Source organism: Myotis davidii, unplaced genomic scaffold (genome assembly GCF_000327345.1).
Source record: "Myotis davidii unplaced genomic scaffold, ASM32734v1 scaffold359, whole genome shotgun sequence".
Lineage (NCBI taxonomy): Eukaryota > Metazoa > Chordata > Mammalia > Chiroptera > Vespertilionidae > Myotis > Myotis davidii.
Window position 1 is genome coordinate 892402 of NW_006290460.1, and position 24121 is coordinate 916522.

Sequence of the window (24121 nt, forward strand, 5' to 3'; positions counted from 1 at the left end):
GGAAAAAAAAAAAAAAAAAAGAGAGTGTTTCTCAAATGTTAGCATAAGTAAAAATTTCCTGAGAAACTTTTTAAAATACAGTCTCAGGCCCAGCTTTCAGAGACACTCAGTGAGTGAGTCTGGAGAAGGCGAAAAAAAAAAAAGAAAAAAAAAAGAAAAGAAAAGAACCCAAGTGATTCTGTTGCAGGTGGTTCTAGAAAATCATGCCTACAAATCCTGTATCCTCTTCTGATCTTCTAGTCTAAACCGCAAATGTGAACCTTTCTTTTTTAAACACATAGAAAAGATTTAAGTGCTCCAACCAGAAAACAGAAGTGCAGAGGCCAGTGAGCACAGAGGACAATACTGCCTTCAACTTCGTCCCATTCTTACAGGACCATAAAATCGAGTCATATGATTCTCCTGTTCAGCTCTTATAAGGGTAAGAGCAGTGGGGACCCAGACAGTAGAGGGTCCTGGTGGGAGGGAGCAATAGGTGTGCCTGGCATTTGGGTCCTACTTTCACACATTCTTAAGTGGTAGAATTCAGAGGGAATCTTTTTTTTTTTACGTTTAAAAAATGTAATCTTGAGCACTCTGATGAAGAAAATAGAGTTCAATGTGTCCAATCTAGATTGTGATTTACAGTCTAATGCTTACTTGTATCGATTATTTGGCATTAAAGACAGGTTATGGTTTTGGCATCTCACTGGGGTTTGACTCCTGGCTGTGACAGGAAAAGCGATGCAATCTTAAGCAAGTTGTTCTTCCCTCTGATCCTTCAGAATCCACCTCCTTAGAAGGGAACATACAGCTTCCCAGTGGAGTTGTGGTCAAGATAAAGGACTTTACATCCCAGGGCCTGGCACTTGGAACTTACTATGTTGTCTTTAATCTTCAATCCAGGAAAGACTAATATTGACTGTGCTGATATTAATAAAATGCTAGAAAACACTGTTTACAAAAATGTTAATAAATCTGTCAAAATTGTTGTTGAAATGTATTCAAAACAGTTGAGGAAAATGGAACCAGTGTACTATAGGAAAAGAATCATGGATTCAGGAAAATTTATAGGAATCACCAAGAAATCAGTGCTCTCCATAATACAATCATTCACACTTTATGAGTCATAAAAGTATTTTATCAGTTTCTTATAAAAAAATTGAAAGTGACTTTATTACCAGAGAGCAATAAAGGAGTAGATTATCTGTATTTTAAAAAGTTTCTCAGGTAAGTTTTACTTATGCTAACATTTGCACAGCCTTTTGCCCAGTTCAACAGTGGCCCAGGCTGAGGTAACTTCCCCTTTGAAGTACATCCTACCAATCTCTTCCAGAACATTATATTTGCTCTTCTGAATAGAAGCAATTCTTGCTTTCCCATTTTACATCAGCACTTCCCAGCCTTTTCAGGTAATAATTTCATGCCAGATTAAGGAACTGGATTATACGAGTTACAACTAAGCATTTCCTATTAGAACTGGTCAAACAGAAATACAGAGCAGAAAGGATAGATATTATTTGAGGAACAGAGCCGGGGGGGAAAAGTCAAGGAAAGTCAGCAAGCAGAAAGACCTGACCAAGAGTTTAACTTGACACCGGAGAAAACTCCTCTTCACTCTTGCTATGCCTGTGTTTGTAGGCACAGGAATGACCAAGGAGATAAGTGTGATGGAAAACACTTGCTATTGAGAAAAAAGACTTTTAACAAAACAATTTCCCAAGATCTTTAACGATGATGGTTCTGGAAAGAAAATATAATTCCTTTCCTGGATTTATCTTGAAAGGCATAATAAAAACAGGTGAGCAATACTGTTTAGGAAATAAATACCCTTTTACTCTTTCTATTTACATGGCAAAGGACTTAACATTTCAGCGTTTCTTTTGTTATTCCAATCACACACCTGCAGCTCAGTTGCCATCACTGTCTACTGGAATCAGCAGCCTGAATTGCTGACAACCCACAGGCACACCATCCAAAAGGGCACTGTTCTTCTTTTTAGTGTATTTTTCCCTGTAAAACTCCCATGTTATCCGTCCTGAAATTATTTGTCTTCTAACAGTATATCTATTCCCACTGAGTCTCCTAGAGCATTTATTTGAATGCAGTTTGTAGAACATGGAACTTGACTAAAGAAAAATGGTCTCTTGGCTACCTTAGTTTATATTTTGCCAAAAATCATCTCAGTAATCTTATCTCGGTCTGCGCTATACTTTTTTTGCTGGATATAATCTTTACTAATCAGTGAAAAAAAGGTTATCTGAGGTGAAACAAGACTAGAGATAGGTGTGGAGTACTAACTCAAGACGTGGTTTTCGTGACTTGAACTGACTTCCCAAGGTTTATAGAAACACAATGTATAGATATTACCCTGTGTTATTATTTTTAAGTTAAGAAAGAACAAACATTTTAACCGAAGGAAGTGGGTGTTGTTTTTTCGTTTTTCATAAGCCATAACGCATAGATTAAGGAAAATATAACAATAGCCAATCATTTATTTGGTTCAGAATTATGTACTTCGTACTCTAGCAGTTCCACTTAAGGTTTCAATCAGACTCCAGCACCAGGAGTGTTACTTTAGTCAAATAAGTGTATTAAGCAGCTATAAACACATATAAGAGATTCTTTTGTGAGGTATAAATACCTTTCTAGTGAAAACACACCTGACAAACTATGTAAATCTACAGCCCATGAAAATGACTTTATGCCACTAACACATGAATATTTGACATAACTTAGTACAATTGTTTGTCAGAAACTTCAAATATGAGCTAGAAGTCCACTGAAAGTCATTTTTGAAATATTAAACATTCACTGACTAATGATATTGAAACTATCTAAATGACTTACTGCCTTAGGTTTTCAATCATTTTTTCCATGGCTTCCTCCCAGCAGTAAGCCTTAACAGATTGGATATTTTCAATAATTTCTGAGGTGATCACGAGTCTTTCATTGATTTTCCCAGCTCTCTGATCTCTGTAAGGCAATCAATTATTCAATTTAATAATTAGTAAAAACAAGTCACATTATGCACTAAGAACAGCTCAAGCTTTTAAAAAGTCATATTTCTTTGATTAAATAGCATTTTATTATCAAATACATGAAAAAATAATAGCTACCACTTAATAAATGACCCCTATGTATCAGACGTTGTAGAAGATGCATTCCAAACACTATTCCTGATCCTTACTGACAGTCTAGGAGTGGTGGTTATCTTTATTTTAAAGATGAAAAACCAGAACCTCAGTGGAGTCAAGTGGCTTACCTAGGTCACACAACTAGTAAAGGTGCACTCTGGGACTCCAGCCAAGGGCTAACTGACTCCAAAATTTGTACATTTTCTACCATGTTCTAGCCGACAAACTCCTCTATCTAAGCAATGACTGGTATCACTGAGTCACTCTGTAATATAAAGTAACTAAGGCTTTGATGTGATAATCCATGAACCAGGTAGTAAAAGCTTATAAACTACCCCAAATCTATGTGTTCCTTCCCACTCAATTAATGTTTTATCCATTATACTCAAATTTCATGATCTACAAAAAATAAATTGGCTGGTGACATATTTATAAAAAAATTCTACAAATTGACAAGTAAAAAATGTCCCATTGATATAGGAAGTATTATTGGCACCATTAAAACAATTCCTTGATGGTGTGCTCACTGCCCGAAGTCAAGTCTCCTTCAGTCACCATTTATCCCCCCTTTACACTCTTTTACTTACCCTCACCCTCCTTTCCTTCTGGTTATCACTATACCGTTGTCTATGAGGTTGCTTTTTTCCTTAATCCCTTCACCTTTTCACCCAGCCCCCAAACCCCGCCCCCTGACAGCCCTCAGTCTGTTCTCTGAATCTAATTTCCATTCTGTTTGTTTATTTTGTTCATTTGATTTCATATATAAGTGAAATCCTGCGGTAAAAAAATAAAATAAAATAATTCCTTTTTAGGGACACCCAGTAAGTAATACACAGAGCAGTCCTGGGTTTATTGAGAATCTAATTTAAAACCCTTTCAAGCTATGGACATAGAGTGCTACCTGTACTTCATCATCATTCTGCCTAGGAAAGCTTGGAAAATGGAGAGGACTATGAGGAAAGCAAGTCCACAGAAGGCGGAGGCCTGTAACAGTTCCCAAAGCAGCCCCATCAGGAGCGTCACTTGTAAAGGCGCGATCCACACGAAATGTGCCAGTGCAAGTCCCTGGAAAATAAAACCACAGTGAAAACTGGTGAGATTTTATCCCTCACCCCACCCCACCCCCCAAAATAGGCAAGCACAGATGAATGATCTTATACAATCAAACACTTTATGATTCTCAGCGCACTAAAATCTAGGTATTCATTACATAAAACACATAGCAATATGTGTAAACCTTCTATACACAGACTAGGATTTCCCAAGGAACACATTTCAAGTTATTGCATTTTTATGTATGGGTTGTTTTTTTAATCCAGGGGACTTGACATTGGATCTCTTAAGTGTCATGTCAAGAATTTCTTTTAAATAACTTACTTCTATTTGGAAAAGCAAGAGCCATGAGAGAACAACTTTCCAGAAGCCCAGTCTCCACCAAGGCGCAACTCTGACAATATATTCAGAATAAATGCATACTCAAAGCAAGAGTAATTTATCTAGCGCCTGTTTAGGGCTCAATACTGTGTTAAAATTAAATATTGAAAATGCAAAGATCAATAAAACACATTATCTGTTCTCAAGGACCTAGCATTTATTTGTGACACAAGATGGCACTCACCAAAAATTGCTCAGAATATCATATTCAACCAAAGTAAATAAGTGATTTAAGGTATTAAAAGAAAACAATATCTGATAAGGATTGAATTTTGAAAAACCTCACCAAATACCCAGCAAGCTGAGGAGCCTCTGAGTTGGGTGGTTCCACAAGACCCCAGGATGGCACCTTACTACACAACTTACCTTTCTCAGTTTTCAAAAACAGGGAAGATAGAGAGATGTGTTCTACTTAACCACTTATTACCATTATCTGATACAGGAAAACCTTCAGGGTTGTACGATTTTTAATGATAATGCATAAAAGATTGTATCAGTAGGTACATACTTCATCAAATTTGTTCAGGTTATTGGAAAGGAGACTGACAAGTTGTCCAATACTGATTTTATCTAGAACACGGCTTGACAGCTTTAAAGTCTAAAAGGAAAAATAGGAAGTTAGATGATGTGGAATAACCAAAGACAAATATATCCATAAGTAACATTATAACACAGCAGAGGAATTAGTTTACTATGTGTGTATTTTTAAGTAAAGATAATGAAAATTATTTTATGTTCACTTGGCTTTTTATCTTCTCAGATATATTAACATTGCTCTTCACAACAAATATTATCCTGCATGCCCCTCGTTATTTTATTTTCCAGCATCAGTAATAAGTATTTTTTGCTCCTCCAAAATGGAAATGCTCGTCCTAAATACTTATTTATACAGTTTGAAGGGTTTGTTTTATTGTTATAAACATGGAACCAAAGGCAGTGGAATTTTTAATTAAAACTTTGGCCTTGCCTTGGCCGGTGTCGCTCAATGGGTTTGGCATTGTCCTCTGCACTGAAGGATTCCCCGTTCAATTCCTACTCAGGGCACATGCCTGGTTATGGGTTTGAGCCCCAATGGGGATCATGCAGAAAGCAGCCAATCAATGTTTCCCTCTCACATCAGCATTTCCCTCTCCCTCCCTTCTCGCTCTAAACATCCATTTAAAAAATCTTTTCAAAAAACCTTGGCCTTAAATTTTGCTTGCAGTCCTATTGTAACTCTACTGAATAAAATTAATGTCAAAGTCTATTAAAGTGCATTATGAATAACTGAAGCATTAATAATTTTGTGAAAGATTATACCACTAATATAAAATCTTTAAATTTTACCAAGAAATACACATCCATATACACAAAAAAAGAATTGTTTAGGCCGTGGCCAGTTTGGCTTGGTGGATGGAGCATTGGCTTGAGGACTGAGGGGTCCCAGGTTCGATTCCGGTCGGGGGCATGTTCATTGGTTGCGGAAACATCCCCAGTGGGAGGTGTGCAGGAGGCGGCATTTTAGTAGATAAATGGATTATGATTATAAAAAATTACAGTCATACTTTGCAAAATTTAATAAGAATTGATTTTCCATTTATATGAAAGTATCCATCTAATATTTATTTTAACTAAATTTCTCATATATGTGTTGAGCACTTAATTGATGCAAATCACTATATTTAAGGCTTCAAAGATTATTATTAAGATTTAAAAAAACATAATTCTTGCCTCAAGGCAACCTAGTACAGACTTATCTAAATATGATAAAGATAAATGAGTTAAAGGGAGTAGAATATAATAGAGTGGTTAAGAGAAAGTTCACACATCTGGTTACAAAGTGTGGGAAAATTTTATTAAAGGGGTAGAATTTAAGATGGGTGCTGAATAATGAATAGCATATAGATAAGCCCAGGTGAAGAAGGAATCAAAGCAATTAATTCCAAAACACTATTAGAGCAACATGAGGGTAGGGGAGGAATCCACTGAGCTGGATCACACATAATTTAGTAACAGACCCAGTCTCAGGTGACTGAGTTCTCTCTCCACAGGGCTCCATGTTAAGCACAACAAACACTCAGTGAATATGTTTCACTTTAGTTTTCTTTATTTTATTGAAAATCACAGGCAAAGCTAAATTTAGTTTGTACTTAGATTCATTATTTAAAATATAATTTGAACATGTCACAGTTGCAGATTTGGAAACAAAGCAAAATGTTGCCCTATTATAAAATTTGGAATACTGCAGAAAGAATTGGTGGTGGCCTGCCACATGGATGAAAATGGTCACCCAAAGGTACCGGTTTACCTTAGGGGCCAAACCACAGCCACTTGGAGATGCAATTGCATCCTTTGGCGATTATATCAAAGAAGGCTAATAAATGTGGCTAGATAAGTAAAGCAAACTGGATAAGAACAGATATTCAATCATGAGAAAGAAGGAGACGACAGCTTCTAACTTTTCATGAACACATTCTGGATCTGAAAGCACATATATGTATTACTGTATTTGTGCTAAATGTTATATGTGGGGACTTATTTACAAACTAACCTGCTCCTTCTTTGATCTCTCCTCCCCTTTAGCCCAAACCATTTCATGATTTTCTCTTCCCGTATAACATGGTTTCTCTTGCTACATGATTTCAGTGCTATTTTCCCTAATACTTGGAAAACTGTTCACTTCAAGGATTATGATTTATCCATTTTAGAAAATTTAAACAGGTTTTGCACAATGTTCTCTTCTCTTTAGGTCTTAGTTTCTTAAAAATCTTTTATCCAAAGAAGAGGGGTAATAGCTCCTACCATAGAAAGTTTGGGAGAGGCTCAAATGAGATAGTATACCTAAATCACTTAGAAGCTTGTCATGCACGTCATTAGCTATTACATATATTATGACAATAGAACTTTTATAAATACTTTTAAAACTGGATTCAACTTTCTTTAACATGCTTGCTGTGCAGATTCTACTTTCTAAATAATCTATAATAATAAAAGCATAATATGCTAATTAGACTGGATGACATTCAGGACAAAGCCGGGGCTGTGACCAAAGCCCGGGTCCTGCAGTGGGAAGCTGGTGCCGGCAGCTGGGGGAAGGAAGGCCTACCCTTGCACAAATTTTGTGCATCGGGCCCCTAGTATCTAATAATTTCTTCACAAGTAAAATTTCTGGATCAAAATAAAATTTAATAAAATTGCTGTTGATTTATCACCCATGCTTTCCTGGTACTTGTGAACTGATAGACTGCAGCTGAGGTGGTTTAAGTAAAATGTGGACTCCATTTTCTTTTCTTGTACCTCCATAAAAGGCTTCCTTGAACAATAAAGTATGGCTATCAAGGTTTTACAACACAACTGACTTTGCACGTATATTCTAGAAGTGTTATGGGTTATTTGCTAGAGGTAATTTCAGATGCATGACCCTTATAAGCCACTTAAATAAAGGTTTTACATTGAGAGAATAAAACAGAGAATAAGGGTAAGGCAGTATCCAAATGATTCAACCTAATGACTTGGTAGATATAATCAGTCACATCTGGTCTTGAATCATGTTGTTGAAAACACGTTATTGAAATTATCTTAAATTGTGTTTGCAAGGTAGCTAAATCTTAATCTGAATTTACCTAAATCATGCTTCAGCAACTTGGGTTCTTGTCTGGACAGTACACACAACCAGAGAAGGGTCTTACGTTGCCAACCAAGTGCTGTTCTAAAATATTTTGATTTGCAGAACTCACAGAATGACAAAAATCTAACTCAAAATAAGGCAGTGGGTAGGTGAATACACCACTGTGTCATAACTAGTTAAGATGAAAACTTTCAGTACTTAGATTATCATTAACAATTATATACTATATTCTTATTGTGTTGTTTTAAATATATTTTTATTAATTTCAGAGAGGAAGGGAGAGGAAGAGAGAGCTAGAAACATCAATGATGAAAGAGAATCATTGATTGCTTGCCTCTTGCATGCTCCCCTCTCCCCCATTGGGGATCGAGCCTGCAACCCAAGCATGTGCCCTGACCTGGAATTGAACCATAACCTTCTGATAGGTTGATGCTTAACCATTGGGAAACACCAGCTGGGCAATATATTCTTAGTGAACACAAGCATGCATGGCATTTTGTATAAAACAGTATTTTGTCAACAATGGGGCCTTGACTTACGAGTTTAATTCGTTCCAAGACCGAGCTCGTTAAGGAGCTTGTTAACTCAAATTACTCTATCAACTTAATGCAAAAAGTCGGCCAAGAGACAGCTGGTATCTCAAAAACTTGTTAGTCGGGACACTCGTAAGTCAAGGCCCCACTGTAACGTATGAAGATGGTAAGAATCATTTTAATGGGGAGCCATAGATTCCAAAAAATGGTGACATGACTAGTGAAAAAAACAAGAATGAAACTATACTATAGGCAGTTTATAGAAGGTGTTCAATAATTATTAAAGTGAATTAAATTATCAAAGGGAATTTGAAACATTAATTATTGCTGCCACTTATTTCACAGACTTATGAAACTGATTTCAGCATGTATCTCTAATTTGTACCCACATGGCATTTAAACCATGATGCTACTCCATGTAGCCTGGAGACTATGCAAGGAAATATTACCTTCTTATAAATCAAACTAAACAAAGCTATCCTCATTTGCATTCCAATGTGATGAAGGCCAAAAATGGCTGGGTGCAGGAGCAGCGTCCTCAGGATAAAAAGAAGGCATAACCCTATGCCCAGGTAAATCGCAATGGAGCGTTCCACCTTATTATCTGGATCATAGGAAGCTATGATTCTTCCCAGTAAAAGAGGCTGGACTGCTTTGGTGACCTCCTGGAGAAGAGAACAAACAGAGAAATGAAATTTTATTCCCCTTTCATAAAATATCCTCACAATTTCAACACAGGAAGTTTTTATCTTTAGAGGAGAACTTAAAATTGCTACACAAAGAACCATGTCATATGTGGTAGAGAAAACAAAAGACAGAAATAGCGATGTAAGAGAAACACATCGATTGGTTGCCTCCTGCACAACCCAGATACATGCCCTTGACTGGAATCGAACCCAAGACCGTTTGGTCTGCAGGATAAAGCTCTATCCACTGAGCTAAACCAGCTAAGGGCATATGTGAAATTCTTGCTATTGCTTTTAATATCTTTATACTTAAACTCCCTGTCATTGTGTCACCATTACATTTTTCCATAACCTGTCACCTCTATCACAATAGACCCATTTGCTGAATTGTTCTTCAGTTGCAATTTATAATAAAATAAATGAAAGGTATGTTACTCTGATTTAGACATCTATTCTACATACTGTCATTAATGAATTAGTTAGTTGTCATCTGGCCAAAAGAAGGCACACTCATCCCTTGAACAACAATAGCTATTCCACAAAAACACTGGTAATATTACTCTGGGAGGGTGCATGGTCATAGAAAAAAATGCCGATTATTTTCGGTAGAGAAAATTCCAGTAATAGGACCATCTGCCAACATCAAACCAACACAAATCTCACAACATGGAACTGTTAATATTCAAGGGTAAAGTCAGCATTCCAACCCCCGCCCTTTAGTTTTTCCTACTCTGTTTTGAGCAGCATGTTCTCTAATATTTACAATGGAACCATTAACAGGTATCACCTGATTTTTTTATTTGGAAGGGAAAACAATGGTAACTGATACCTAGCTGAGTCTTTGAAGTACAGTCCTTTACTAAAATCATCCCTGTAATGACTGGGAGAAACATCATCCTACATTCTTGGCATGTGAGGGCTGTGTGTACACTATTGGTCAGATTACTTTCGGAGTCGCAAGAAATGTCCCAATAAGGCACCATATAAAATAGTGCAAGCAGGCTGAGGCTTGAATGTAATAAGAAGGAATATAAATTTACCTGAAAATTTGATCAAATATTTCATTACTTTTTATCAGACACAAATCAAAATGGAATTTGCTTAATGGTTCACTAGAATAACAGAAGAAGACAGATACAAATGTTTAAAACAGCATGACAGTGAAATGAATACTGAATTCAGAGTCACAAAACCCACATGCTTATCCCAGCATGTTACTTACACTCTTTGCCAACTTAGCCTAGTCACTTCCCTTCTCCAGATGGTTTCCTCACCCATAAACTGAGTGGTGGAGCAAGCTGGTCTTGCAGGTCCCCTTGAGTGCGAACATCTCTGATTTTATGGCCTGAGTCAGGGGTGTTTCATGGCACAGGCTGAGGATTTCTTGGGCAATTGGCCTGGCCCACATCCTGCCACCATAGAGGTGTTTTCTACTCAGGGGGATACAAGTCTGAACAATGTTGAGGTCAGAAGACCAAGTGCCTAGAGAACAGCACAAGTAATTGCATTCCTGGTGGGAATTCTCTTGAGTCTCAGTTTAGCTGAGTCTCCTGGAGAAAAATTAAGAAGCCTGAAAATAACTCCTGGGAGATATATCTGGTCTCTCATGGGATCCTCCAGACCAAAGCTTAAAGTCACTGTGAATCTAAATCCTTTAGCAATTCTGTTCTGCCTGCATACCCAGGACAGGGCCAGATGTTTCTACATAGAAAGTTTGCTGGATATTCAGACCATGAAAGAAAGTTTGATGAAAATAGAAAACTTGGTTCAGGCTTGCAATTACATTAAATGAAATAACACCAAGATAACTTTACCTTGAAAATTGTAATTCCAAATGCAAAGCACACTGTTTCTAACACAAATAGAATGATTAATTGAAAAACTTACAAATTTATATTATTTTCTATTGTATGTAGTCAGTAAAATCATCATCATCTCAATTCACTTTAAATATACTATATGTATTAATCCCAGGAATTCTAGGTCATTATGTGAGAAGTTAAGATTTTTTAATATTGAGAAATAAACTAATAGCATACCAAAAGTCTACAGAAGAAACTATGATTATCTCAATAACAACTATAAAGTAATCTGATAAACTTCAGTATCTGTTTCTGATAATCTCTATACACTGAGTGGCCAGATTATTATGACCACCTGACGTTTGTAGGCAAATTAGCTATAATTTCATGCTGAAGTTGCTAGAGGGCCAGACCATTATAAATAGGAAGGCAGGTTGTTTACCACAACAGTTATCCAAGCACAGGAACACAAGGATTGGACAGTAAAGCACTGGAAAGAAGTCATGTGGTCCGATGAATCACGTTTCCAGTTGCATCATGCAGATGGCAGAGTGAGAATTTGGTGGAAACAGCATGAAAGCATGCACCCCACATGCATGAGTACAACCCTTCAAGCTGGTGGGGGATGGTTTGGGGCATGTTTTCCTGGCGTGATTTGGGCCCTTTAATTCGCGTGGAACAACGTCTGAATAGCACAACATACCTAAGTATCATTGCTGATCAAGTTCATATTATCATGTTGATGTTGTATCCCAATGGAGATGGCTTCTTCCAACAAGACAATGCGCCATGCCATGGTGCTCGTATTGTGCAGGAGTGGTGTCAAGACCATGAGGGAAACTTTACCTTGCTTAGGTGTCCCCCACAATCACCAGATCTCAATCCAATTGAGCATTTGTGGGACAAAGTTAAAAGAGCCATCAGGCAGCTGGTTCCACAACCATCAGATCTCACAGAACTGTACAGTGCTATTCATCAGGCCTGGTGTCAGATTCCTCGCGTCACCTTTCAACATCTCGTGGAGTCAACGCCAAGAAGAATCACCGCAGTATTGAAGGCAAAAGGTGGCCCAACGAAGTACTGATGGGGTGGTCATAATAATCTGGCCACTCAGTGTATATAAAAGTCTAAGTGTCCGACTGGCCAGTACATATGACGCGCACTGGCAATTTAAAAATAAATGTTGACTTGTGCACGATACATATAAAACTCTTGCTGGCTCCAATCGCATGCATGTTTTAATTTTATGACCCTATATTATATATACTATTTTCACGTGTAATTTTTTGCAGTAATGTAATTACCACACAAGTCTTTCTTCTAATTAATTCCCTTTCAATGTGCACAAATCTGTGCACCGGGCCACTAGTGTTCTCAATAAACTCAAATATTAAGATAATAGAGGCCCAGTGCATGAAATTTGTGCACTGGAGGAAGGGTCCCTCAGTCCGTCCTGTGCCCTCTCACAGTCCAGGACCCTCTGGGGATTAGGACTAAGTTGTCAGTCGGACATCCTTAGCACTGCTGCAGAGGTGGGAGAGGCTTCTGCCACCACCGCTGTGCTCGCCAGCCATGAGCCCAGCTTTTGGTTGAGAGGTGCTCCCCCTATGGGAGCACACTGACCATGAGGTGGCAGGTCCTGCGCTGAGCGTCTGCCCCCTAGTGGTCAGTGCACATCATAGCAAACTGGTCGTTCAATTGCTTTGCATAGTAGCCTTTTATTATATAGGACTATAGGCCCTATGCACGAAATTCGTGCAAGGGGCTCAGCCCTCACAGCCCTGGCTTTGTCCAGAAGGTCGTTCCACTGTTCAGACATCTGGCCTAATTAGCATATTACACTTTTATTATTATAGATTTCATTAACCGGAGAAAAAAATTCTCCTTCAAAACAACAATCAGTTATTGTTAATAAAATTTTGAGTCTTAGCTTTAGAGTCAAATCAATGCAAACAATAGCAATACTGGCTAATAGTACAGTAACATTATTTCTGTAACTTTTTGCTAATATAATTCAAAAAGAAAAACAACTGAGGTATGAATATTGGAAAGGGGTAGTAAAAGTATCAGTATCAGCATAGAATGTGATTGTCCATAGAACAAATTTTAGTGAATCAAGAGTTTAAAAGGTAGAGATTTAAAAAATATTTATACTAAGAAAATAGATTCCTACATGCCAAGCATAATGATCAATTAAATAAGTATCCCATTTATAGCAATATTATAACAAAAATACATTGTAGATATCAATAATTAACAAATATATATCTAGAAATATATTTATAATACATTACTAAGATATATTTTTTAAATCTCAAATAAATAAAAACTTTAAAGCTTTCTAAAAAGAAAAACTGTTGCAAAGATTACAAACTCCTCCAAGTTATTTTATAATATTATGCAGTCTTCATCAGAATTCCAAGTAGTTTTTGGAAGAGAACTTTTATGCCATAAGAGCATAGGTGCTCTATCTTAGTTCTTACCAATCTCAACACCATGCACAGTACCTAGCACAGAATAATCACTGAGCATGTATTTGTAGAATAAATAGATAAAGTGATTCTAATGACCTAACCGGTTTGGCTCAGTGGATAGAGTGTTGGCCTGCGGACTGAAACGTCCCAGGTTTGATTCCAGTCAAGGGCATGTACCTTAGTTGTGGGCACATCCCCAGTAGGTGTGTAGGAGGCAGCTGATCGATGTTTCTCTCTCATTGATGTTTCTAATTCTCTATCCCTCTCCTTTCCTCTCTGTAAAAAAAAATCAATAAAATGTATTTAAAAAAATAAAAATAAAGAATGTTAAAAAAAATAAAATGATTCTAATTTTCTTTTTTTTTAAATGAGAGACTAATGAAAAACATTTGAGGAATAAGAATAATGTGTGAGAGGGCTTAGATTATAAATATCAAATCATATTATACAACTATAATAACATATGGAATGAGAAAGAAATAGATTAATTCATTTGAAAAGTCCCAAAACTGGTTCAAGTACACTTAATAATTAATATGTAATAAAATATGGCATTTTAATTCAGTGGATATAGGCTAGATCACACAATAAATAATAGAGAAACTGAATACTCATTTTAAAAAATTAGATTTATTTTAAATAATTATTTGTAAATTCCAGTTAATATACAATATTATATTACTTTCAGGTGTACACCTCAGTGATTAGATATTTATGTAACTTATGAAGTTATAAATCTAGTACCCATCTGACAGCATACATAGTTATTACATTATTGACTCTATTGCCTATGCTGTACTTTAGATCACCATGACAATTCTGTAACTACCAATTTGTGCTTCTTAATCCCTTCACCCTTTTTCTCTCATGCCCCCAAATCCCTTCCCATCTGGCAACCATCAAAATGTTCTCTGTATCTATGAGTCTGTTTCTGTTCTGCTTGTTCATTTGTTTTTTAGGTTCCACATATAAATGAAATCATATGGTATTTGTCTTTCTCTGTCTGACTTCTTTCACTCAGCACTAAACCCTATAGGTCCATTCATGTTGTTGCAAAAGGCAATATTTTTATTCTTTTTTATAGCTGAGTCATGTTTCATTGTATGATACACACCACTTCTTCTTTATCAATTTACCTATACATAGACACTTAGGTTGCTTCCATATTGTGGCTATTGTAAAAAATGCTGCAATGACCTATGGATGTATATGTCTTTTCAATTTAGTGTTTTGGGTTTCTTCAGATGAATACTCAGAAGTGGGATTGGTGTGACCTTCTTTGTCTCTTGTTATATACCTCATTTTAAAGTCTATTTGTTGTTGCTTACATTTTCATGAAATACCTTTTTCCATCTGTTTACTTTCAGTCTCTGTGTGTCTTTTGATCTAAAATAAGTCTTGTAAAGACCATAAGGTTCTTGTTTTGTTATCCCTTTTGACACCATATGTCTTTTGATTGGAGAATTTAATGCATTTTAATTTAATGCATTTGGTTAATAGATATGTATTTATTGTTATTTCATGATTCATATGTTTTTATCTTTTTTTCTTCTTCTTTAACATTTCTTGTTGAACTGGTTTGGTGGTGATAAACTCCTTTAACATTTTCTTGTCTGGGAAGCTCTTTATGTCTCCTTGGATTCTAAATAATAGTGCTGCTGGGTAGAGTAATCTGGGTGTTAGGTACCTGGTTTTCATCATTTTTAATATGGCCTGAAAAGTTTCTCTTGAAAAATCAGCTGACAGTCTTATGCGATAGCCTCACAGGTAATTGCTTTTTTTTTTTTTTTTTTTACTACTGTTAGGACTTTCTCTCTGTTGTTAATCTTTGGCATTTTAATTATGATGTGTGTTGGTGTGGGCCTCTTCGGTTTCATCTTGTTTAAGATTCTCTGTGCTTCCTAGACTTGTATGTCTATTTCCTTCACCAGGTTAGGGAAGTTTCCCATCGTAACTTTCTAAAACAAGTTGTTTTGTTTTGTTTTTAATATATTTTTATTGATTTCAGAGAGGAAGGGAGAGGGATAGAAACATCAATGATGAAAAAAATCATTCATCGGTCACTGCCTGAACGCCCTCTAAGTGGGGACCAAACCCACAACCCAGGCATATGCCCTTGATAGAAACTGAACCTCAGACCTTCCAGTCTGTAGGCTGACACTACCCACTGAGCCAAACCAGCCAGGGCTCTAAAATAAGTTTTTAATTCCTTGCCCTTTCTCTTCTCCTTCCAGCACCCCCATGGTTCAAACATTGATATGACTGAAATTTTCCCAGAGACTCCTTAAACAATCCTCATTTTTTAATATTTATTTATTTATTTGTTTATTTATTTTTGCTGTTCTGATTGGGTGTTTTTCCCTTCCTTATCTTACAAATCACTGATTTGGTCCTCTTCTTCATCTACTCTACTGTTGATTTCTTGTAATGTATTCTTAGTTTCTGATGGGTCATTTTTGTTTTCTACTTCTATTTTTTTTAAGTATTTTATTTTTTAAAATATACTTTATTTATTTTTATTTTTTTACAGAGAGGAAGGGAGAAGGATGGAGAGCTAGAAACGTTGATGAGAGAGAAACATCGATCAGCAGCCTCCTGCACACCCCTTACTGGGGATATGCCCGCAAGCAAGGTACATGCCCTTGACTGGAATTGAACCTGGGACCCTTCAGTTGGCAGGCTGATGCTCTATCCACTGAGCCAAACCAGTTAGGGCTCTACTTCTATTTTTATGTTTCCTATCTCTTTGTCAATGTTCTCAGAAAGTTCATAGAATATCTTCATAACCAATGTTTTCAACTCTGCATCTAGCAGATTGCTTGTCTCCATTTTATTTAGGTGTTGCTGTGCTATTTTTTCTGGAATTTTGTTTTGTTTTCATTTGGGACATGTATCTGTCTCCTCATTTTGGCTACCTTGCTGTATATGTTTCTATGTATTAGGTAGAGCTGCTATGTCTTCCAGTCTTAGTAGAGTGACCTCATATAGTAGGTGTCCTACAGGGCCCAGTGGCACTGCCTCCTCAGTCACCTGAGTTGGGTGCTTCAAGTACGCATCCTGTGCAAGCTGTGTACACACTCCTGTTGTAGTTGACCTTGACTGCTGCTGGCACCTCAATAAGAGGGATATACCCTGAGGCTGATCAGCTGCACGAACTCGCTAAGACTGCAACAGAGGAGCTGCCGTGCAGAGACTGATTCAGTGGAGCAGAACTTGCTTTTTAGCAGGGATCTGGTGCCAAATAAGTCTCTCTTGAGTGTGTCATTCATGAAGGTGCTTGGGTGGTGCGCTTCAGCCTGAAGCAGTCCACCAGGTGTGCTAGCTCTAGGGCTACCCAGATATTGCAGGCCAAAGTCAGCTGCCACCTGTGTCCTGCCCAGCTTAGCTACAGAGCAATCTGCAGATGGCTCTTATTTTTGCTGGCTTGGAGGTGGCCAGGAGAGGCCAAGCTGTGAATTAAGGCTGGCTGCCACTAGTGTCGGGCATAGGGTTACTTAAAAGCACAGGGCACCTAGAGACCAAATGCTGCTTGTTTGGGGTTCATGGACCTTTGAGAGATTTCAGGAAAGACTACAGCATGAGCCAAGACAGGCTGTTTGTATGAGAAAACCACTGGAAATAGCTTGAATGAGCCCTAAAGTTGGGTGGGGCGAGATATCAGGGAATCACCTCAGGGAAAATGGCATTAGGCTAATGGAGACTCAGATATGGTGCCGGCCTGCAGGCTCTATGGGGGGAATGCTCACCTAAGAAACAACGGCCTCTGACAGTACTTCTGTAGGAGAAAGCTGGCCTTCCAGCCTTCAACCTGAAGCCAGACAATTCAGTTCCTCCTCCTACATCCCTGCTGCCTTTTGGGCTGCTGCCCAATGGCTAAAGCTCAGAGTGAGCCTGAGTGCGTCTGTGCATGGGTCATTTGAGAGGCATGCCCGAGACTATAGAAGTGCTCCATCTCACTTAGCCACAATCCCTGCTGGTTTATGCAGTCAGAAGCTATGGGGACTTCTCTTCCTGGCACTGGAACTCTGGGGCTGGGACCAACAGCCAAGATATCCCTCCTGGTTTTTAATCACCAACCAGGAATGTGGGACCGGCCCATTTTGCTTCTCTTCCACTCCTACCAGTCTCAACATGGCTTCTGTATATTCTTAGTTATAGGACTTTGGTTCAGCAAGATTTCAGGTGGTTATGAATGATGGTTGTTCTGTAGTTTAGTTGCAATTTTGATGTGGTTGTCAGAGGATGCAAATGCCACATTTACCATCTTGACCAAATTAAATTAGATTTAATGCATAAAAGTAATTTCACCCAAGTTGCACTGACATGTGTCACAATTTGATGATGGAAATATGTTCAGAGCTGCCTAGGAACCGAGAATATTTTTGAGTGAATGCCGGTGAATTTCTTAACATAATAAATATGTTGTGATAACCATGTTCTCTCAGTAATCTGCTTACACAATTTTGTCACATTGGCTTCCTCTGTTTACCCTTAATTGAGTCTCACAGAGCCAGTTTCAACAGCCAGTTTGTTTTCTATGCTGGGAGCCTTGGATATTAAAGACAATGTTGAATCTGGCTGCTAAGCCAAATGGAGAAAAACAAGTACATAGTAATGATGAGAGGCCGTAGCTAATGTGATTTAAAATTACATCAACATTGCAGAGAGACTAGCTCCTCATGATGACATTTCCTTTTTTCTTAAGCTTTCATGGTCAACAGCAAATGGTACAGTACTGTTTCAATCAGTACTGAAACCAATCAAACATTATACCACAGCTATCCTGATTTAGAGGGATATATAGGCCATTTTGAAAGTAAGTCTACGCTTTACCAAGAATAGTGTTATAGCAACTTCAAGAATCCCTGTTCATTTCATAAAACTTAAAAATTACTAAGATGTTACACACAAAGGAAATAAGGAATGCCCAGAAAAAAAAACCCCACTGTAAGTAGTGAGGCATTGGGATAATTTTTTTAAAAGAATAGAGGCCTTGTTATAATGTCTACATTTTCTCCCTTTCTTTTCTCCCTGTAAGCAACAACACCAAATAGAGTTCTGCGATGAGATGCCCTGAAAAGCTACACTCATTTTAACCACCTCAGTAGCTTTGTAAATTCTCTAAGACTTACAGTTTTCAACACTTTCCTTAAAACTGAATGGCTTCAGCAAGGCGGCGTTTTCTCTGTGACAAGGGTGAGCCACTGCCAATGTTAATTTTCCTCGCCATGCCTTTTCAGCATATACATTTCAGCTGCCATGCCATTGGTTCTTTTCCTCGTCAATACTCTGTTCCTTTTGCAAATAAACTTTGCCCGTCAAATGTGCTGCCGGTTGCAGACCTCTAGCCCAGGGCTCAGGTTAGCTTGGGAGCACCTCTCCCCTCACTCTCACCCAGGAAAGGATTTAGGATTCCTTTTGCTGAGACATTTTTAAACTTGAGAAGTTTAAGAATAAGTCAGTCCTCCACACCCACTCCATTCTACTACTCCTTAATTTTGTTTGTAAGTTTGATCCTTGGCGCTGCTGGCTCTTGGGTGGATTCCATACAGTGCTTTCCCTAAGTGTAAGTAAGTGAGAAGATTCTAGTTGGTTCTCGTGCTTTCTGCTGTGAACTCCCTTCAAATTTGCCCCTGAGGTGGCCCAGGAAGAATCCTCAACCTTAAAGCTTTGATAACCTGTGTCTCCCGAGAAGGTGCAAAGAAACTCAGCAGACTCAAGACCAGTTACTAGAGTGACCGTTCTATTGAGAACCTAAATACAACCATTACAGATATAGTTATGCAGCAAGTGTAATCTGAGGTAGAAGGATCACACACTTTGGGGCTATCATTCAAATTTACCATATGCATGACTTTAAGAAAGTCATGTAATTTCCCTGATTCTCAATTTTCTTTTCTGTATATTAGATTTATTAAGAGAATCAAGTGAAATAATCTGCATGAAGGGCTTAATGCTGAACCTGGAACAGATTAGGTGCAATAAATATTAAACCATAGTATGTTCATTCTGGGATCTGTGTACACAAGGCCAAAAAATAATGTCAATAAAGATGTTTGTGTGTCATCTATTCTTTCATACTTAGGTAAGTGCTTTTGTTCACAAGGAACATTAGGCTGGTGGATAAATTATTTCACAAGCCAGAGAATAGAAGGAGCTTGATAAATAGGCCTCTCTCCCGGTTTCTATTCATATATGCTTATGTTAATTACGAGGAGTAGCATGTGCTGGAGAACATGACTAAAAAAAAATGTTTAATTTCACCACAATCTTAGTTATAATGTAACACTTGTTTGAAGTATTTTTTTATTTCAATCCAATAATGATTTATTGAGAAAGTTATATTCTTATATGATACGACCAGAGTGAATTATACTTTTATAAGCTAATTCAAATATATAGAATATAGTCATTGAAGCAATCAAATTCTCCATTTTCTAGTAAGGATATAAATTAAATAGTCTGAAAATTATCAATACATAAATGTTTTAACAAAATAATTTTTAAAAATTAAGTCAATAGAACCAGGCGCTATGTATAAAATTGTTTCCCAAAGCTGTGAGTGCTCTTATTGAGGAAAACTACCTCAAAGATATCTTAAAAGATAATGAATTCTTCAGTTATCTTATTCACACTTCTGAACAAATTATTTTCATCTCCAAACTGTTGATGGTTTGTATAGGAATACATAGATCGTTAGGTAGGTAGATAGACAGATAGGTAGGTGGTTAGGTAGGTAGATAGGTAGATAGATAAATTTCAAAACGCAGAAAAACTTTTCCAACAGATTATTTAGAGTAGCACAAAACCTTCTCAACATAAATGTGGTCATCTCTGTCAAGATAAGTTTTTCAGTGTATTTTTCAATCCGGTGTGATGGCACTACAGATTCTTAAAACAATGCAATTGGTATGACATCTCTTTGGGAGACTGCTAATTCTGCAAAGCATAACGCCAATAGAACACAAGTGCACCCAGATGGTAGTTCACATCCCAAAGCAAATTTGTGCATAACTTTCCCTTCAAGACTAAATAAGTTTTCAATTTTCCATTGCCTTGTATGGGTTATAATCGAGGATTCAAAATGAGGCTCAGATGCCCTGGCCGGGTGGCTCATTGGTTGGAGCATCTCTCTCTGTCTCTCTCTCTCTCTCTCTCTCTCTCTCTGTCTCTCTCACACACACACACACACACACACACACACACAAGGTTGTGGTTTTCCACATACCAAGGTTGCATGTTTGATCCCCAATTGGGGCACCCACAGGAGGCAACTAATAAACCTCTCTCTCTCTCTCTCTCTTTCTCTCTCTCTCTCTCTCCTCAGTTGGGGCACCCACAGGAGGCAAATAATAGATCCTCTCTCTTTCTCACCCCCTCCCCGTCTCTCTCTCTCAAAAACCAATGAATATATCCTCAGATGAGGATAAAACAATGAGGCTCTAGTGATCAGAGTCACATATGACAGCAGCTCAGGAACGTCCCAGATGGCACAAAGCCTGGCATTTTTAGGCACGGTGCTCTCTTCACATTGATAACGGTGTAGGAGACTTAGAAAACAAGAATAGTTCACTGCCAAATTTTTACATTTTGTTATTTTTTGTTGAAACAATTTATCATGAAGATATGATGTCAAAAAATTACAAACAGTCATATATGTCACTGGCTGAATTAGACCTAATAATTATTTTATCCATAATGAGTGTAGAAATGCCATCCTTACCCCTAAATATAATAAGATTCCATAGAACATAAATCTCCAGAAAAAGCATCGCCGGAGGGCATTAATGAGTTTGGGATTTTTCTTTGATGCCAGCTCTCTGTCCCATTCTCTGCAAAGGAATAAAATTGGGACCAATAAGGTGATTGTACAAATATTTGAGTTGTTTTATTTTCCTTAATATAGTTTTACTCACAAGGACATCCAAGAAGATTAGCCAAGTGATTAAAGAGATAAAAATTTTGGAGACCTTCAAACACCAATGCTCAGTCAGATATTTGGCAGAATTCAATTCTCTACCCTATATCAATTTTATTTGTTAAAGAAAGGTTCTGGGCTTCTTAAAAGCAACACAAAATGTAGACAATACAGTATGACTTGTGAATAGACATTGCTATGATTGGAACAAGGAAAAAGATAAACAAGTATTTGGTTTTTTTCTCCTTCACCTCTTGATTTTTACCTGTTTAGAATTGTAGTACATTTTATATAATTTAACCATCAAATAAAAAACAAGATAAGAAAGTCAAATGTATTTTTCTGTGGTTTAACATTAGAAAAACTTGTTAGTCTCTGTTTTTTAAATGTAGGGACATGACACAAGTATCATCAAACTTAATTGTCAACTACCTAAAGTCATTCTAAAGTAAGACTTTGTAAGATCAGAACAGAAGCAAATTCTATATTTTCTAGTAGGAATATAAGTTAAATAGTCTGAAAATTATTGATACATAAGTGTTTTTGTTTTCTTTTAAGTGCTATAGGTTCATCAGCTGACTATAATTATTTTAAGTTATGCCACTACTTCCTATTAGTAAAAGCCCCTCTTCCTTTTCCTAAGAGGGTAAACTATGGTATCTCTAAATATTACCTTCACCTTCATTTTTAAATTGTAGAGATGAAAAGTTTCATGAACAACAGGCAGGAACTAGATAAAAGTTTTGCATTTGATCACCGGCTATTCATGTAACTATCAATCTACTACTATTACAGGTGGTTCTAAGTTACTCCAAAGAAAGAACACCCGACTGAAATTTGTAGGCAAGCTTGGTAGTCTCTGTAAATGAACAATGGCTTTCCCCAGAAGCCTACTATCTATAATGCCTAATTACCTTATTTTATCTCTCTATTTCTCTAGCTCTTCCCCACACACATGGAGCTTGCCTCCTATCCATATCATTCAGTGACTCATAACAAGGTAAATATGGAGGCAGACACAGCTTTCCTCCAAAGGAAGAGTCAGATGGAAAAGCCAAAGAAATGGTTTCAAGGTGGGAAGAAATATTTAACACTAAAGTCATGTAGAAAAATATCATTATATTTGATAATTAAGAGGCCTCTGGTAACCCTGATCAGTGTGGTTTTAGGAACATGGTAGGCGTGGGAATCATATTTTAGGGAGCTGAGTTGTAAATAAAAGGTGAAGATGTGAAAGTACCAGGAGAGCAGAGAAATATTAGCTATGAAAGAAAAAGAAGAAAAAGAATGGGGGCAGTGACCTGAGGGAAAGGCAAGGTTGGGAACTTTTTTTTAATGGGTAGGACTTGAATAATTTGTAGCCCAAGAGAAGTTAGCAGATTTAAGAATTGGTCCTTTATCTTAGAAATGTGAATTTTCTACTCCTACTGGCCTAATTCTTTGATTAAAATAAAGAAAAATAAGGTTGAATATCTTACTTTGCCTTAAAAATGTAAAAAAAATGAAATGACTTTAATGACAATAAAGTAATCAAATTGCAAGTCTACTCAACTTTATTTTGGTACAGTAGTTAGTAGCAAATTTTCATTTTTATGATTTTTATTTTATTTTATTGCCAACTCCTTCTCCCTTCCATTTGGTATCAGACCCCGTGCTGCTGGCACAAGACCCCATCTAGCTCATTCATGGGTTGTGGTTGGTCCAAGGAGTGAGCATGTGACTCAAGAGTCTCTGAAATTTTTCACATTTGGCCAAGGAGAAAGGGCTCTGTTCCCTCTGGTTTATAAAGATATTAGCTAAGAGTTCTGAGGACTCACTGCATGGAGGAAGCTCCTCTGAGAACGTAAAACCAACAGAAGGCATATTCCATCAGCTGGCATTTCAGTCTCTGTTTCACTCAGTGCCTAAGGTTAGTTCTCTACTTGGGCCGTCAGACAGACCACAGGAGCCAATAAAGTCCTTCATTGTATCTACTTATGCTAGTTAGTTGGGTTTCTCTCACTGGTCATCAAAGGGTTCTAACCAATACTCTTAGGAAAAGGGACTTCTTGTAACGGGAGAAACTGTTCCTGGGGAGGCTAGGAGTGCAGAAATTGTTTTTACAATCGTGGCTCCGTCAATCATTAACTGGCAAATTACATCAACTCTCTGAGCCTCAGTTTGCTCTTCTGTAAGATGGAGAAAATAATGCTTTCCTCCCACAGTGGCTGAAAGAGATACTATGGCTGATGGCCAGTACATACTCAAAATCACGAAATTTTTATGTTTCTTTGCTATCCAATAGCCATTACCTTAATATTTCATTTATACTCAAAATTTAAGATTTTGGAGGCAAATATACATACTCTCCTTCATATAGATGTTATTTAAGTCTTTAAAAATATCCATCTAATGTTCTTTAAAGACAGATAACTTCTCATATTTCTAATATGTGGAATATGTATTTTTCAGAAAAAGAAATAATTTCTCATGAAAATCTTTTCTTCCATCATTTCATTGTTTAATTCCTAATTGATCCAAACTTCAGAAAGAAAATAAGATGCTCCTTTTT

General features: G+C 37.3%; 1 protein-coding gene across 1 annotated transcript in view; it reads right to left on the reverse strand.

Moving 5' to 3' along the window:
* The window catches only part of CFTR (cystic fibrosis transmembrane conductance regulator), a 172911-nt gene that overhangs the window by 145637 nt on the left and 3153 nt on the right, over window positions 1-24121 (reverse strand). Inside the window, 5 exon segments of the mRNA XM_015563769.1 lie at window positions 2830-2955; window positions 4018-4181; window positions 5059-5148; window positions 9140-9355; window positions 21376-21484. Of these exon segments, the coding sequence (XP_015419255.1) occupies window positions 2830-2955; window positions 4018-4181; window positions 5059-5148; window positions 9140-9355; window positions 21376-21484 (705 nt within the window).